This window comes from Zosterops lateralis (assembly GCF_965231275.1).
Source record: "Zosterops lateralis genome assembly, contig: SUPER_6_unloc_1, whole genome shotgun sequence".
Lineage (NCBI taxonomy): Eukaryota > Metazoa > Chordata > Aves > Passeriformes > Zosteropidae > Zosterops > Zosterops lateralis.
This window is the reverse complement of record NW_028154616.1, coordinates 2,983,124-2,999,327: the sequence shown is the minus strand read 5'-3', so window position 1 is coordinate 2,999,327 and position 16,204 is coordinate 2,983,124. Positions and strand designations below refer to the sequence as shown.

The window sequence follows — 16,204 nt, the reverse complement described above, 5'->3', positions numbered from 1 at the left end:
TACACTGCCACATGAATAAGCATCAAAGACTCTTCAAAGGAAACGTTTTCCAGACACACTATCAGTCTGGAGCCATAAACACTGAGCGTGCATTCAGTTCATGAGCTAGCACTACAGCTGCTGCACTGGGAATTAAACCAAGAGCTCCAAAATTAAATATATAAGCCATTAGTTGGTAAAGAAATCACTAGCTAAAGACTTTATCAGGTCTATTCATCATGTGTGGCGATCAGTAGAGAACTGCAGTACCACACGAGACTTGCTGTGTGACAAATGGCTTGCACAGCTCCTGACTGCCAAGCATATTGTCTTTGTGAGAAGCACCACAATCCTCTTCCTATGCAACAGGCCTATTCTGGAGGCCAAACACTCTAACTGAGCACAGCCAGCATGAAAACTTCCTCCAGCTTTCTCCTTGTGCTCCTGGATGGCCCATGAAGGCATGTCCTGAACACAGGGCATCCATCAGCCATCAAAAGGAGGTGTCTGACGAGGAATTGGGTCCATGACCACACCCTTTATCAACAGCCTCTCTCTCTCTGCCTCCCCTTGCCTGTGGAAAGACTTTACGAAAACACAAGCCCACCTTGAGATGTGTCTTTTACCCTGTGATAGAAAATCTGATTCAAAAGTGCAAGAACTTACAGGGCAGCGTCAACTATTTGTTTCCAAATATTGTCATTTGATAGGTAATGAACAAGAACGACATACAAACCTCCTTTCTCAAAGATTTGCACAGTCACCTAAGTTAGCTGTGATTCCTGACTGCCTCACAGCAGAGAAACCACTTATCCCACAGAAAGCTCATTGTGCAAGTCACTGATGAAGGATTGCACCATGCAATTTCTCTGCTTGCTAACAAAATGGGCTGACAAAAAAAGGGTCAAATTTGTGTTTCCCTCAGTGCTCACTTTCCAGCAGTCTCTTTCTGCATTGATGTACCCAACATGTCCCTGTCTCTTCTCACTCCCAGAGAACATGGAACTCCAGCCTGCAGTGAGCTTAATTTCACACCTCACATTAACAAGCAGATTAAACAGAAATCCCCATAATCAAGTGTCTTGGCCCTTTAATCATTTTAAAGAAATTAGCACACAGAGTCAGAAAGCACACAGGCTGCCCACACAATTATCTCCATCCCTCTGTACCTCAGAGTCTTCACAGCAACTGGAATGCAAAGGAAACTATTGATGCCAAAGTGCTCAGACCATGTACAAACTGAGGATGGACAGCAAATACACCAACAACTTTTTTAAAACAGAAGCACAGATGGAGCTCAGCCCACTACCCAAACACACAGCCTGATCCCAGCCCAGCCCCTGAAGCAACCACCAGGGCTGAGGATTACACTGAAGTGAAGTGCTATGTTGAAGATAAAGTTCATTCAGTGCTCTGCTAATTGCTCCTGAAATAAAGAATTTGAGACCTTTTGTGCTTTGTTTTTCACAAAACTACAATTTCATTTTGTTTGAAACCTGGCACAGGAGATTTTTTTTTACATTAATGACATATTATATATGTTTTTCCTTAGTTTTTGGGGATTTTTGCCAGTGTTGCTAGCAGCCAAAATAAACACTGAACCCAGGGAGGAAAAAAAATAATAATCTAATTTCCAACCCTTCTTTTTTTTTAACAAGGTACAGTTTTAAAAGTAGCCAGAAAAACTACCTACAGTCCCTGAGTTTGACAACTAAGCCAAATTCTGTCTAATCTTGATGCTGGGAAGAACATACTTACATTCAGCAATGGTGAGAGGTGGGTAGGTGAGGTAGAAACCCACCAGCTCAGCTGACAGCTGATTAAGAAGGTTGCTGGAAATAGTGCCATTTAGAGTTGTGCTTTGATTTTTCACTACATAAAATAGGGTGACAGCTTGGGAGACATTGGAGGTGTTCAAAATCTGAAACAGAGGCAAAAAAACGTGTTGTTGCTGTTCAGCTCATAAAAAAAAAATAATAATAAAAAAAAATAATAATAAAAAAAAAATTAAAAAAAAATAAAAAATAAAAAAGACACCAAGGCAGTGCAAAGAAACTGGGGAAAGGTTAACCTGAAGAGTGAATTTATCTCCATCTCGTTCAACTTGATTTTTCTTACACTTACACTTGCTAAAGTGTGATACTTTAATCCCTGCTTTAGCACTTGCAGGGTTCCTGGAGGACAGCAGCAGGCAGAAAAGGTGCAGTCAGGACTGGAAATGTTTTCCCCTGTTTTTACCAGGAAATGTGGGATGAGGGAGAGGATGCTTATCAGAAAAATCATCCAGTGCTTGATGCAGAGAAATTGTCCTGATTATCTTGCTGTCTTTGCTGCCTTCCTACTGTTGGTTTCTAGACCCACACATTTTCCTTATGAAATTAAGGGATATCATGTCTTTCTGTTCCTAACATCATATGAATGCCTGCTCTCCTCCCCACTCCCCAATCTCTTCCTGATCCCAAATTTGATCACTACCTTTTGAGGACTAATTCTATTCAGCAAGTACTGGATGAGAGTCTCAAACACCAGGAACAAAACCCACATGTTTTCTTGGAAAACTTATGTCCAAGGGGAAGAGGGATGGGGTTGTTTGGCTACTGATAGGTAGGCCTGATAGCATTCATGAATGTTATTTAAATACCTCAATTTTATGGTTTGGATAATCAGGTTAAAAGAAAGACCATGGTGTTAAGGAAAAGCATCAGAAGAGCCCAAGGTCTGACCAAAAGTCTGCCTAGCCAATGTCCACTTACAAATGGCTGGAGCAGAGGGTTGCAGAATTAGCACAGAAAAAAAGGAATAAATGGCTTTCAACAGTATAGGATTATCTCACAGCTATGTCAGAGCCATAAATCATATGCCTGGGTTTAAAAAGGGTTGATGCCTTTTTATACTATATCCTTGGCAAAATGTTTTTGGTAATTTTTGCATTTTTTTCCTCCAGTTATATCTCGACATCTTTATCTCACGGTGTGGGAAAGGATGCTTCTTTTTTCTTATTTAAATTTGAGTAATTCTGTTATGGGAAACTCCAAGTGACCATTCCTGATTCACTAGAGCATTCATGGCTGGAGAGCCATGGCAAATTTAATTTCTCTTTTCATGGAAGATGCTTCATGCCTTTTACACACCTTCCCTCTACTCTCCTAGGGCAGCAATGCCTTTTCTAGACTGGCTCTGTCTGCTCCAGAGCTGTTCCCTAGTTTTCAATTACTCTAAAGCCCTCATGCAGTGTTTTGTTGCACCAATTTAGTGCATGATACTGGAATAACTTCAGGAAAATTCATCATGAAGATCATACCTTTGAGCCTCTTACTTCCCAGCTCATCTGTTGCCTCCAGGACCTCCATCCTACCTCTCATTAAATTGGCAATACCCACAAAAACAGCCGCTACCTTCTTCTAGGGCTCTTTTCAAAATTGCTTTGTGAGATCTGCCAATTCCACCACAAGCACATCAGCCACCATGAAGTTCCCCCCAACACCACTGGTCCAGCTATTGAAAAGCTTGATTATCACTTTACCTACTGTGGTAGGCCCTCTCTTGTCCTTTGCTTTGCTTCCTCTCTGAGCTCTTCCAGTCTGAACACAAGATCACAAGAAACAGCACCAAAATAACTCAGCAGAGTGCTGATGGCAAATGTTCTCCTTCTGAGGAGCACAGTCCATTCACAGAGTTTGATCATAAATCAAAAACATATTGTAATATCACCCAGAGGATCACTTTTTTAGTCCTAAAGCATGGCATAGAGAGCATCAGTGTTGGCCCACTACACATAAAAAAGTGTGTAGAAATCAGGCCCTTTGTGGTGAATCCATATCTGTGAGCATGAAACTGAAACGCATACCAAAAGAAAGAAATCTATTCCACTATTTCAGATCTTAAAAACAAAGGTGCCTAGCACCATCTTTATACCTGAATAGCCTCACTGAAGGCAGCTAATGTGTCAGAACCACATGCTCAGTAAAAACATAAATTTGGAAGATTGTTTCTATACTTGGAATTTCATTTTATATGACTGAACTGCAAACAGAAAAACTCCAATTCACTAAAAGCAACAGCCTTCTATAAATCATGCATTTATAAGTCTTCCTGCAATGCATAAAACAGTCTTATTGCAGACGAAAACATAAACTTCCTTCCACAGTGGCTGGCAAAGGCACTGTGTTGGAATAAAAACACACACATGGCAAAGAATAACCAGGAGGGTTTGGCAACAGGCACTGGCCAAGCACCCAGCATTGTACCTGAACTGTTAAGTTGTTGCTGGTGTTTAGGACCTTCCTTTCAGCATCCTGAAATGCTCTCTGGAGCCGTTGTTCCATGGTCTGAACAAATTTGCACGACTGAATATTGTCTGTTTGACCCACAAACTGCAGCTCTGGAAAAAGGAAGACATTAGCATGTTGACAAAGTGTTCTCAGTTGCAGCATGGAGAACAAAATGATCAATTTACACATAAAGCAGGTGAAAATAATGCCACTTCAGAAACTGCACTAAATTAGCCTTAATTAAGACAAAATGTAAGAATTAAATTGCATTATTAGAGCTGGTACTCTCCACAAACAAATGGAGATTTCTTCTGCAGTGATATATAAGGTGGTAGGGCCTGTTCACTGTGCATAGACTTGCTCAGAGCCAGGCAGTAAGTGAAGTCATTCTAAAAGACAAGTTATAATCTTAAATCTTGCAGGTCATTTGGTCCTGCAAAATACACTCAATCATAATACTGATTCTCAGCCTGTTTTATTTTCACTCTAGGAAGAATGTACTTAACTTTAACTGCCATAAGTATGTGTATACAAACATTGTAAGCACACATGCAATAAATGTTTTTTATCATTTAATATGTCATTTCAGAGCACTCTCTCCTCTCCTAGCTTATAGAGCCCTGCAATTACTCTGCACTGATGTCTGCTGCCACCTCCCCTTGATGCCTTTTGGGGATTACCTAAAAACAGAGGCCAGACAAAATTAATAGAATAATATATATATATATTAGAAGAAATATATAAGAATAAAAATTAAGATAATAAAATTAAATAGATTTATTGAAGGGCCTTCAGGTACATTTTGGGCAGATTAAGCCCCCCAGGGGCTACACCCAAAAAAATGGATGATGGGTCACAGGTTTAAATATTTTTATGAGTTTGGTCCATTTGCATATTGGGGGTTAATCTTCCAATTACAGCTTCAGGTAATGAAGTCATTTACCCCAAGTTTATCTTCCCCAACTCAATTTCGTTTACATTTCTCAAGGCCTGAGGCAGTGAGGTGTCCTTGATTCTCAGGCCTGGAGAGGAATTGCTGTGTCTGACCAAAATGAGAGAACAGTAGCTGGCACTTTATATAGAGTTTAGAGTTAGACACTAAAGAATTGCAGGATTACAAATACATGAAAAATATAAAAGCTAAAACCCTAAGGCATGGAGGGGAAGGGAAGAGGGAAGGGGGAAGAGAAGGGAAGGGAAGGGGGAAGGGGGAAGAGAAGGGGGAAGGGGGAAGGGAAGGGAGAAGGGAAGGGAGAAGGGAAGGGGGAAGGGAAGGGAAGGGAAGGGAAGGGAAGGGAAGGGAAGGGAAGGGAAGGGAAGGGAAGGGAAGGGAAGGGAAGGGAAGGGAAGGGAAGGGAAGGGAAGGGAAGGGGGAAGGGGGAAGGGGGAAGGGGGAAGGGGGAAGGGGGAAGGGGGAAGGGGGAAGGGGGAAGGGGGAAGGGAAGGCTCACCAGTCTTCAGCTGGAAGCGGTAGGCGGGCGGGGACTGCCAGGGCAGGGCCAGGGCCAGCACAGCCTGCAGGTGAGGCACATGCTGCCTCATGTCCGCCGTGGCGTTGCCGATGCCGTAGGCCAGCAGCTTCTCGGCGGCGGCGGCCGGCGTGAAAACCAGCCTGCCCCGTGTGACATAGTAACCCACCGTGAGGTTACTCGACTGCTCCAGGATTTCCACCTAAAACACATATGGAAGCATTGGGTTTTTTTCATTATTTTTGCTTGCAGCTCAGCTGCTGTTTGATGGGGTTTCTCACACTGTGAATCAAAACATGAGTTTTACCTCAAAATTCTCTATTTTCCAAAAAAGTTTTTAGCCCTGGAACTGCTCCTCATCACTGAGTTTTACCTGGTTTCCTCTCTTAGAAGAAGGCAGCTCCTCTCAAGTTTGCAAAAGGTAGGGGACTAAACCTGGCAGTTTTTATTGCTGCTGCCAAGGAGCACAACAATTCCCAAACCTACTGACATCCTCCACTCTTGCAGCAATAAAGCGTGAGGACCCAAGTTAACTTGATGACCTCTGTTTGGAGAAAAATTACATTTTTCCTTCCGAAAGGCTTGGTGAGTGTGACTCCTAACAGCCTTGGACCCCACACAAACCCCAGCCTGAGTGCACAGGAAGCTGTGTGCCAAGGAAAAGGGCCCTCAGCCCACCCAAGCTGCACACACAGCAGTGCAGAGGTTTGTGCAATTTAGCTGCAAAGTGATGAACACATCACCTCACTTGTTTTTTTTCAATAAAACATGCTTTCTCCCTGCTCAGGATTCTTATCCCTGGGAAATTGCACCTGTCAGGTACTGGGTTTTCAAAGCAGGAAGAGGACTGACAGCAGTGACATCCCATTTTCCAGCCGTGCTCTGAGCAGGCTGAGCACAGCAGCACTCGGCTGCCCCTGAGCAGAAGTCACTCCTGAGCTGCAGGGGGAAGAGGAAACTGCTGTCAGTAGTCATTTCCCAGAGCACACCAAAAAGTAGTTTGCATTTCTCTCTTCTTCATCAAATGAATCGCTAAAAGCTTTGGAGTATTCCTTATCTTTTTAGAGACCAGAGTAGGTGCCACCTCTGCCTGCTCACCATAGGAAAATCTCAGTGCTCCCCGCCAAGAGGTTTCCTGCATCCAGAGATAGCACTGGAGCTGCAGGCAGCTGTGGTTCCTTGGTGGGAGAGCTGTTTTGGTGAAGTCATGCAGGCAAAGCCAAGCAGACTTACCTGAGCACTGACGTTCTGGTTGAAAGCTTGTCTCAGCACTTGGTTGAGGCCTTTTCTCACACTCTCCCTGAAAGCATTGCTGATCATCATCCTTCTGGTGTTCAGAAACAGAACTGTGGAGCAACAAAAGCCACAGGGTGGTTTGAGATATCACCATGCTCCTATTTGCTTTCTTTAATTGTTTTACATTGGGCTGGCTGTGCAGGGATCATCAAAGCAGCTTGGATTACCAGCAGCTCCAAAGACAAGAACTGCAGGGGCTCAGCAGCTCCTGTGTTCCCAATTCATCCCATGGTAATAGCCCATTGTTTCCATGATTCCAGAGCAAGGTCTAACAAGTGCAATTTCTTTAGCAGCAACAAGGAGTCTTTGCCATGCTGCCTCTCCAAGGAGGCACGAGGCCACTCGCTGCCTGAGGACAGACTGGCACAGCATTCCCAGGGGACTGGGCCAGAGCTGCACAGGCTGGCTTCACATCTTCATGGCCACAGTTACATAAAAGAAATCTGCTGCTCCACTGTTACAATTATTTTCCATCTAGGAAGCATCTGTATGCTTTCTTTAATAAACCTATCACTATCTTCTTCTTTTTCTCTTATAATTTGCAGAGTTTTATAGCTGTGCCTGGGTGCTTTCAATTATACACTGTACATGAGCTATTTCTATCTTTAGGAAATATTCTTCACACTACTATTCTATTCTTCTGTTGTATTCTTCACACTACTGATGGGGATATTTAGCAGCTAACAAACACACATTTAGGTCCAAAAGTGGCTTATTTCACTGTAGCCTCTATCATACAAAGTCTTTTCTGTATCTATTCTTTGCTGAGGTCTCCAAGACACAGACAGCTTCTGGTGCTGTGCTGCCACAAGGAGTCCATGAGAAGCCTGGGCAAGGTACCTCTCTAGGCCCCTTTAGTTTGGAGCTCCTTTCCTTTAGTTTGGAGCTCTCACAGATAAGGAGAAGCTGTCCATGAAAAAAACAGCCAGAGCCAGAAGTGGCACTGTTCACATAAAAAAACTCAAAATCCTCCCATTTTGAAGTGTGCAACTCTAAATGCTAAATACAATTTTCAAATAGATCTGTAATGATAGAATTAGATGTTCTTATTAGAACAGAATTAAGTGTACATATTAGACCAGGTTTTTGTGCATAAACAGGGCTGAGGACCAAGGCAGGTTACTGCACTGTCCTCTTCAGTAACACAGACTCTTTACTGCAAAGCAGGCACCAAACCATCCTGGCTTACAGGGCTGTCACCCCACACTCCCTGCAGTGAACACCACAACACCTGATCTTACCATTTCACTTGACTCACTCTTGTTGGAGCCCAAGCCACAATCAAGCCAGCACTGTTTCCATCTGATAATTCTGCCCGTATCCACACGGTTGGTCAATCACTGCTGCCCCACACCCTTTGACACTGGAGTGTGCTCCTCACACCTCATAGCTGCCCCTCACAGGCACAGGAGAGCCCTTCAGCAAAGCCACCTACCTGTTTTGAGCATCATGTTGGCAGAGAGGCGGCAATCCAGGGAGGGAGCTGCCGTCATGTTAGCAAAGGCGGCGGCTGCCGTGGTGCCGGGAGGAGCAGGGGTGAGTTCCATGGCAGGAGGGGGGAGCCTAGTTGTTTTCGCTGATGCTGTAATAGATGTCAAAGCTGCTGTCATTGTCAGTGGGTATGGGGTTGGCGTTTGGGTGATGTCTGAGCTTGGGAGCTTCTGGGTGTCAGTTACTGCTGTTGTTTCTATCTGCCTTGGTGCATGGGCTGTGGGTGCGAGTGTGGAGGCTGTGGCTGTGCTGCTCTTGGGGGTTATGAACAGAGCTGGCGTGTCTAGAGGTGAGGCAGTCATGTTCCTCGTTGCAAAAGGAAAATCTGCCTGTGTTCCTACGGGGCTTAGGTCCAGCGTCAGTTTTGTGGCAGTGTGACTGTTTGTTAGTGTCGATATCGGTGTGCCTAGAGCCATCACGGATGGCAAAGGTGTGTTCTCAGTGCCTAGAGAAAAGAAGGAAGAAGCTGGCACTGGTGAAGCTGGAGATGGTTTTCTTGTTAGTGGTTTTGCTTCTGAAGTTTCTACTGTAGGTATTGCACCAGAAGATACTCCAGATAACACTGTAAGAACAGAACGGGTAAAGTTGGTTGTTGACAAAAAAGGAGACTCTATCTGTGTCAGTGATGCATGGACAGAAGTTATGATGACTTGACTGCAGACCACTGGTGGTAGGGGTTTGCAATGGGATCCCCCTGGTAGCTTTATTAGATATGTTATTGAGAGCTAGACTATGACTTGTAGCACTTGTGTCCCACTCCTCCTCACTGAACGTGGCTGGATATTTACCAGCCATAACCAAATAACAAGGGCACTCCTACTGGCTGTCTGCAAGTTCTGGAAAACTGCCAGAACCAGTGTCTTCTGAGATAAAACTATTCAAGAGAGTCAAGCCAGAAGGCTTGGTTTCAGGGAAAGGGGCCTGGGCTGGCAGTGTGCTGAGGGTGACACTGCTTCTGTTTGGGGCTGAAACAGTCAAGCTGTCAGTGAGCTGAAAAGCCAACACTGGTGCTGTGCCTAATGTTTTGGTCAGTAATCTTTCCAGCATCACTTGTTTGGGATTCTAGAGAGCTAAGGAGACCACCTGCAGCATTAACAGGAGGCACATGTTAATGGAGAGGTGCTTCCTCATGTATACTGATAGGAACATCTCCAACACAGAGGAAATCAGCAACATTTTCAGCCGTGTTTCCGTGCTTTTTTTGCAGAGGGTCAGGCATTGTCAAGGTAGGAGCAATGGATGAATACTGACCAGGAGATATTTTCAGTGCAAATGCATGTTCATCAAATTCTGAAAAGTTATTCTTTTCAGCAAAAGGTAAATTTGAAATGTTTCAACTGTAGGATGTATAGCTTGCTGAAGGGGTGGAGAAGAGTGGCTGCTCATATGTATTAATTTTGTTCTGCAGACTTGACGCTCCTGAGTATGATGCATGGTACTTGTCTTCCAATGGAAAAGTACTTGGAGCAACTCCCCTTATTTCCATTTGGACTGAAGCTGTTACCGAAGGAATACTAATGCCAGCTGCAGACAGCAATGCTTTATTGGTCCATGGAGAAGCTGAAGTTAAAACTTCAGGAAGGCTGACAGGATCTAAATTGCTTTCAGAGCCTGCATTCAAAATCCTGGAAGAGCCAGAACGGTGGCTGTCCATCACTGCTGTCATGGAAACAAGTGATGGCAGCGTACCCCACGCTGGAGGCATGAAAGAGTCAAGTGGCTTTTTATCAACTGAATGCAAAGTCTGACCAGAGGTTAAATGATTTGAAGCTCTTGGAGATGAATATTCTGCATGAGGGTCACAAGAGTGGGTACTCTCATCTTTCTGTCTTCATTTACTGTTACACCTGAACTCTCTGTGTCGCCAAGTGGGAGATGTGCAGTCACAAAAACAGCAGTGGCAGAGGTATTTGTGGTAGCAGGTTTTGAAAGGAGTACAATGGAAGTACTTAATGGCACTGCAGCTAGATCCAGAGTCATCATGGCCATCTCCAAAACAGTGTGTAGTACCCTCGATCCTATGAGGAGTGTACAGGTTTGGATATGTGGAGAAACTCTGGAAAGCTGGGTTCTATAATGCAGAACATTATTAGCGTTAAAGTTCATGGACATCTTTGCTGTCACTCCTCTTGTGAAAGGCTGTCGAGCTGTCCTTGCCAGAGAAAAGCCACCAGGATTTGGGAGAGCAGGGCAGAAGCAGCTGGGAGTCTCATGCTATTTGCCTGCTAGGTTCCATCAGTCAGGCCTCCTGCAAAAGTTTGATTCTGAGGCAGCAGCAGCAAGAGGAGGAGGGATCTGCAGCCTGTCCTGGTTGGCTACTGCCACCTTGGGACTGGCTGTGCGTGCTGCCCCAGTAAACACCTCGTTTGTCTCACTTAGCAAGGGAGACCTTGGGCTTGTTGAAGAGGAGTGTGTTGCATTTCTAAGGAGAAAATCTGTTTTGCTGCTAAATTCACATCCTGGCAGCGCTGCACTGCGAGCGTGCTTTGCATGTGGAATAACTGATATTGGCAGTGAAAGGGAGGACGTGCTCTGTGTGGAGCTGGAGACTTCAGCTGCCTCTTGGAGGCTGATGACATGAAAGGTGCAAGGTTAGAACCTGCAGTGCAATTAGTCAGTGCTGTGAAAGACTGAGGGTGACTCATTGGCAGTATTGGATGTAGAGTACCCCCAGCATGGAAGACTGATGTAGGAACCTCTGCTTTATCCTGAAAAACTGATGATGACAGAAGAGTGATATCACTCATTCTGCCCTAAATGGCTCCAGTGGGAGAGAAGTTATATGTACTCTCATTAAGGAACCACGGCAAACTTTAGGAAGTTATTGTCAGGGGAGACTGATGCATTTTTGACCAAGGAATGTCAAAGTATACAGATGACAAAGAGGTCCTTTCCAAAGGAAACCCTTTTCCCACTAACTCTGTGAAATGCACTGTTGTTGATCCAGTGAAAAGCATGGCCCCCCTAAACAAGTTGGGACTCCTTCAACGAGGTGGTTGATTCACCACACTGGAATGCACTGTGCTTAGAGCACTATTCCTGCTTTCACTAACCTGTGAGCTAGCTGAATCTGTGCTGAAGAAACCTTCAGGATCTGCAGACAAAGGCACTTGGATGGGCAGTACAGCTGGTTTAGAAAAATTAATGGCATGGAGGTGACTGAATTACCAATGAGGAGAACGATGGTGATGGAACAGCAGCAAGCATGTCTGATCCTGCATGTGCTTTCTTTTGAAATGGAGGGTGTTCCTAATGGCAGTGGCCGGGATGGCACAGCTGAACGCAAACGTGTCACTGATGGTGTGGAGGAGGACAGTGTGGCAAACATACCAAGCTGAGGCAAACCTGTTAGAGCAGCTGTGTCATCCATGTCCTGAGAGGATGGCCTCAGGAGAGACTCGGCGGAGACCTCGGGGGGCTCCTGGGGTGCGCTGTGCCCACTGCCCTGATAGAGGGAGGGGGACAGGTGCAGCTGGTCCAGGGTCCTGCTGTGGGCACTAGTCAGCGTCGTTTTTATCATCTGCAGCAAGTCTGCGTTCTCCAAAGTCTGTGCCAGGGAAATGTCAGCTACTGAGGGAGGCTTAGTTCCTGTGGAAGGCCGTGTTGGTGACAGTATAGATCTCCAGTTAGGAAAAGATCCTGGAGAAGGAGCATCGTTGAAACGCTGTTGCCTGATACCTGTAAAGTAATAAGTAAAATGAGTATATTCTTCCCCAAAATGAGGATTTTGCTACAAATCACAACATGCAATGCATTAAGTTTGGTAAAACAAGTGATTTTTTTCAGTGTTTTCAGAGTGCATAAAAAGTTTACCACAAAAACCTCCAAATATGAAACCCAGGGAAAAGTTCAACACGACATATTTTAAACCCCTCAACTCTTTCATCTGACAGAAGAATAAGGAAAGCTGCCTAGGCCAAGCTATTCCAAAATCCTACTTTTACCAGGGATGTCTCAACATAGCAAAAGACACATTCTTAAGCCTGGGACAATTCTCAAGGTGACCACGAGTCACCCTGTGTCAAAATACTATGTGAGAAGATGGGTTGAGAAGCAATGCAGAAAGGGTATGGGTTTTGACAAGCAAGCTTCACTGCCTTGGCATGCAGTCTGACATGGGAATAGTCAGCACTGGCTGTGTTCCTGTAGGATGCATCTGGAGGTGCTCATCCTGCCAGCTCTAATAACGCCTGCAATTACAGACACAAAAGGAAGAAAATAAAACATGGATGAACAAGAGGAGAGGGGGGAAAGATCCAAAACAAATTAGGACATTAAACTCTTTTTTGACGTGTGCAGATGCACAACACATCATTTCAAACACCAGTTTACTCTGCATTCAACACCATAATGTTCCTAGGCTTTGTTTCCTTGAAATGATTACAGTTATTCTAAAAATCACAGAATGGGAACACTCACATTTGTGCTAATTTAAAGATTAGGATTCACTCAAGAGTAAAATTTAAGGTGGTGGGGTCTTTTTCTTCCCTTGCCCCACTTCAAGACAATAGATCAAAACTCAGCCCTGGCACTTGGTACCATGCCAATCTGTGTCCCCTTGCATAGCCAAGCAGAGGAGAAACATGGACCTAAATCCTGCCCTCCAGCTGCAGCACATCTGCATCAGACACAGGGGATGCCAACCTCCTCCAGGGCCTCATGAATAACTCAGCATAGGGGTGTGGAAGGGCAAGCAGAGCAGGTCCTGAGACACATAAAACGGGCTGGACATTGGCTCCAACCACCCACGAACCCAAGGATCAGCAGAGCCAACAGCACCAACTGGGAACCAGCCTACATGGACAGGAGCCAGAGGTGGGAGACCTCACAGCACAAGGGAGGAAAATGGGTCATGTTTCACCTATGTAAAGCTATGCTTCTTTCTTTCTACAGTTTTCTTTCCTCCTAAGTTTCTACACCACCCATCATCCATATGCACAGGCCACAGTAGGTGATTAGACCAGCTCCTTCAGGCTCCCACATCCATTCCACAGGAGTGTGCTGGAATTATGTTCAGCATTTAGTCTCTCTAAAAAAAAATAAATACACACACACTAAAAAAAAAAAAAACCCACAAACAAACAAAAAACCAACCAACCAAACAAAACCCCACAAATAACCCAAAAACAAGCAAACAAAAACCAAACCAACCAAACAAACAAAAGAAACCCACCAAGAAAACCAGAAAAGAAAACCCAAACCAATGAACCAATGAGAGATCTTCCATTTTATTCCTATATCTAAGATTTTTATTGATCCATGGTGAAAAATGGCCATTATTATCTCCTTCACTGAGAGGCAGGAATAAATATAATGTCTAGAATAATCTCCAGAATTTGGTTTAGGGAAGCAGCTCCAGGATGGGCAACAGAACAGAGCTCTGCCCTCCAAGCAACCAAAGAAGTCCCTAGACCTTTCAGCTGACACAGATTAACTTGGACACAAGTGATCTGGAGAAAAGCAAAAGGAGGCAGACACAGGGCTACCTCTGGCAATGGGAGACAAGCAGAGGAACAGGGAGCACAATCCACTTTTATGGAGCTGCTCCAGAAGGTCAGCAGGCTGGACAGGAGGCTGCAGAGTCCACCAGGAAACAACCCACCAGGAGAGGTTTGCAGCACACAAGGGACACTTTTGTATTTGGGCCATGGCTGCTGCTGTGTCACCAGGGGACTGGAGACTAGTGTGGCCTGGTTTCTGATCCTCTACATGATCCACCCTATGTTGGAAGGCACACTGTGTTCTAGACTGTGTTTTGGTGCCTTTTTGTTCCTTGTGAGTCTGGCAGATTTTTAACAGAAGGCAGGAATGAAGATGAGATTAATTTTGCTCAGCTAGAATAGATTCAAACGTGTGCTTGAAATCAAGAACTAGCTGATGTGCTTTGCAAAACCAAGCTTTAGGCAACCTACAGCTTAAATATCTCTTCTGGTGAAGTCATCATTACCTGACTTGTTACACCTCTGTGTTGTTTCACCTCAGAACTGAAAAGTGACTGCAAACCTTTGTGCAGGATTTCTTCTAGGATTTGGTCCTAGAGCTAGTCTAGCATGAGTCCTAAAGGGGAATTAAGGAAGCCAATGTTTTCTTCTTTTCTAAAGCAGCAAAACCTGTCAACATCAATCCTCTCACAGACTGCACCATTCTTCATACATTTCTTCACACATTGGTTTAATGAGAATCATTATGAGCAGAGAGACAACATAAATCTGGAAAAGGCATTGATGTTACCGCATATTGACAAGAAGTGAAGAAAAGTTCAACTATTGCAAAGAAGATAAAACACCAAATAAAAATATTTATATAAAAATTCCAGTCCTTCAGTTTTTGTTCCTTCCATTCCCTACCAGCTGCCAGTTTCTCTGTTTATGCCCATTAATGAAGTAAAGCTCCCGAGTTACTGAAGCTTTAAGAAAATTATACAATATTCTGCAAGCTATGGATGATGCTGGCATTCCACTGCAGCAGACCCTCTTTTATTCTATGCCCAAGGAAAGATGTTGACTGTCAGTATGTGTTTCAAACTGCCATAAATACAACATCCTGGTAGTAATCAGACAGACACCATATGTGGAGTTTATACTGAAGGACATGCTCTTTGCTTGAGCATTGTTAGGATGGCATTGACCACTACAGCTCCCTATCAAAAACTGTGCAAACCAAGACTGTATCATGGAAAAAGGGGCAGGCAGGAAAACATTTCACACTTCTACATCTATCAACAGCTGAACACACTTGATGAAGGAGGAAACAACCACAATGAGAAAGCCACAATGAGAACTCCCCACAGCATGCATTGTGCACTGAGCTTGTACACACCAGAAGCTGCTCCTCCTGCCTCTAGATTATCTGTTATTCTTTCATATTTCAGCCTATTGATGAACCATCATTTCCAACAATCCTAAAATCCATCTAGCAGTAACCTCATTAGAGCAGCCATCACTGATGATGGACCTTTCCATTAGCAATGACGAGAAACATTCCCAATATGCCAGAGCAGGAAGTTAAAAATCCAATCAAGTTTGGAGAAAACCATGTTTTTCACATGTCTGAGCACTTCTGTGCACACCTAAAGGAGTGATAAGAACCCCCACCTCTCCCCTTTAATAAAGTGAGAGTCCCTTTGAGGAAGGATTAGGCTGTCATGAGGGCACCTCTCACCTTCTCTTCTCCAAGCTGAGCAAGCCAAGTGACCTCAGTCACTTCTTCCACATCTTGTCATCAAGGTCTTTCATCACCTTCATCATCCTACTCTAGACACAGCCTAACAATATCCTTCTGCCACTTCTGAGCCAGTGCAAAATATCAACTCAAAGGCATCTTCAACAACAGAGGATGTTTGCTGTCTCGACTTTGGTTGCATTACTTACAGATCACCTGGATTAATAACATTTAAAAGTGAAGCTGATAAAGAGGATGTTCAGAAATTTTTTTGCATGACTGACAAAGACATCTTCCCCGTTATATGTGAAATGTGTATCTTTTCAAAACCTTCAGCATATTAAAGACAGAATTTCAATTTTCCAATCAAGTTGCTTTAATTGTTAATTTTTCAGACAAAAAAAATCCCAAACTGCTGCTAAGTAGTGTAAAGGCTAAATTTTAGGAATACACTAATACCTATATAAGGGAAGCTGTAGCCATGTAAAGCACAGCAGAAATCCAAACATATTATGTAAGTAATTTGGATTTTATACA

General features: G+C 44.1%; 1 protein-coding gene across 1 annotated transcript in view; it reads right to left on the bottom strand.

Moving 5' to 3' along the window:
- The window catches only part of KIAA1549L (KIAA1549 like), a gene marked incomplete at both ends in the record, with an annotated part of 129,310 nt that overhangs the window by 55,760 nt on the left and 57,346 nt on the right, over nucleotides 1–16,204 (bottom strand). The window contains 6 exons of the mRNA XM_083885371.1: nucleotides 1,738–1,900; nucleotides 4,227–4,360; nucleotides 5,702–5,921; nucleotides 6,953–7,065; nucleotides 8,451–9,068; nucleotides 11,837–12,184. Of these exons, the coding sequence (XP_083741497.1) occupies nucleotides 1,738–1,900; nucleotides 4,227–4,360; nucleotides 5,702–5,921; nucleotides 6,953–7,065; nucleotides 8,451–9,068; nucleotides 11,837–12,184 (1,596 nt within the window). The remainder of the gene's footprint in view (nucleotides 1–1,737; nucleotides 1,901–4,226; nucleotides 4,361–5,701; nucleotides 5,922–6,952; nucleotides 7,066–8,450; nucleotides 9,069–11,836; nucleotides 12,185–16,204) is intronic.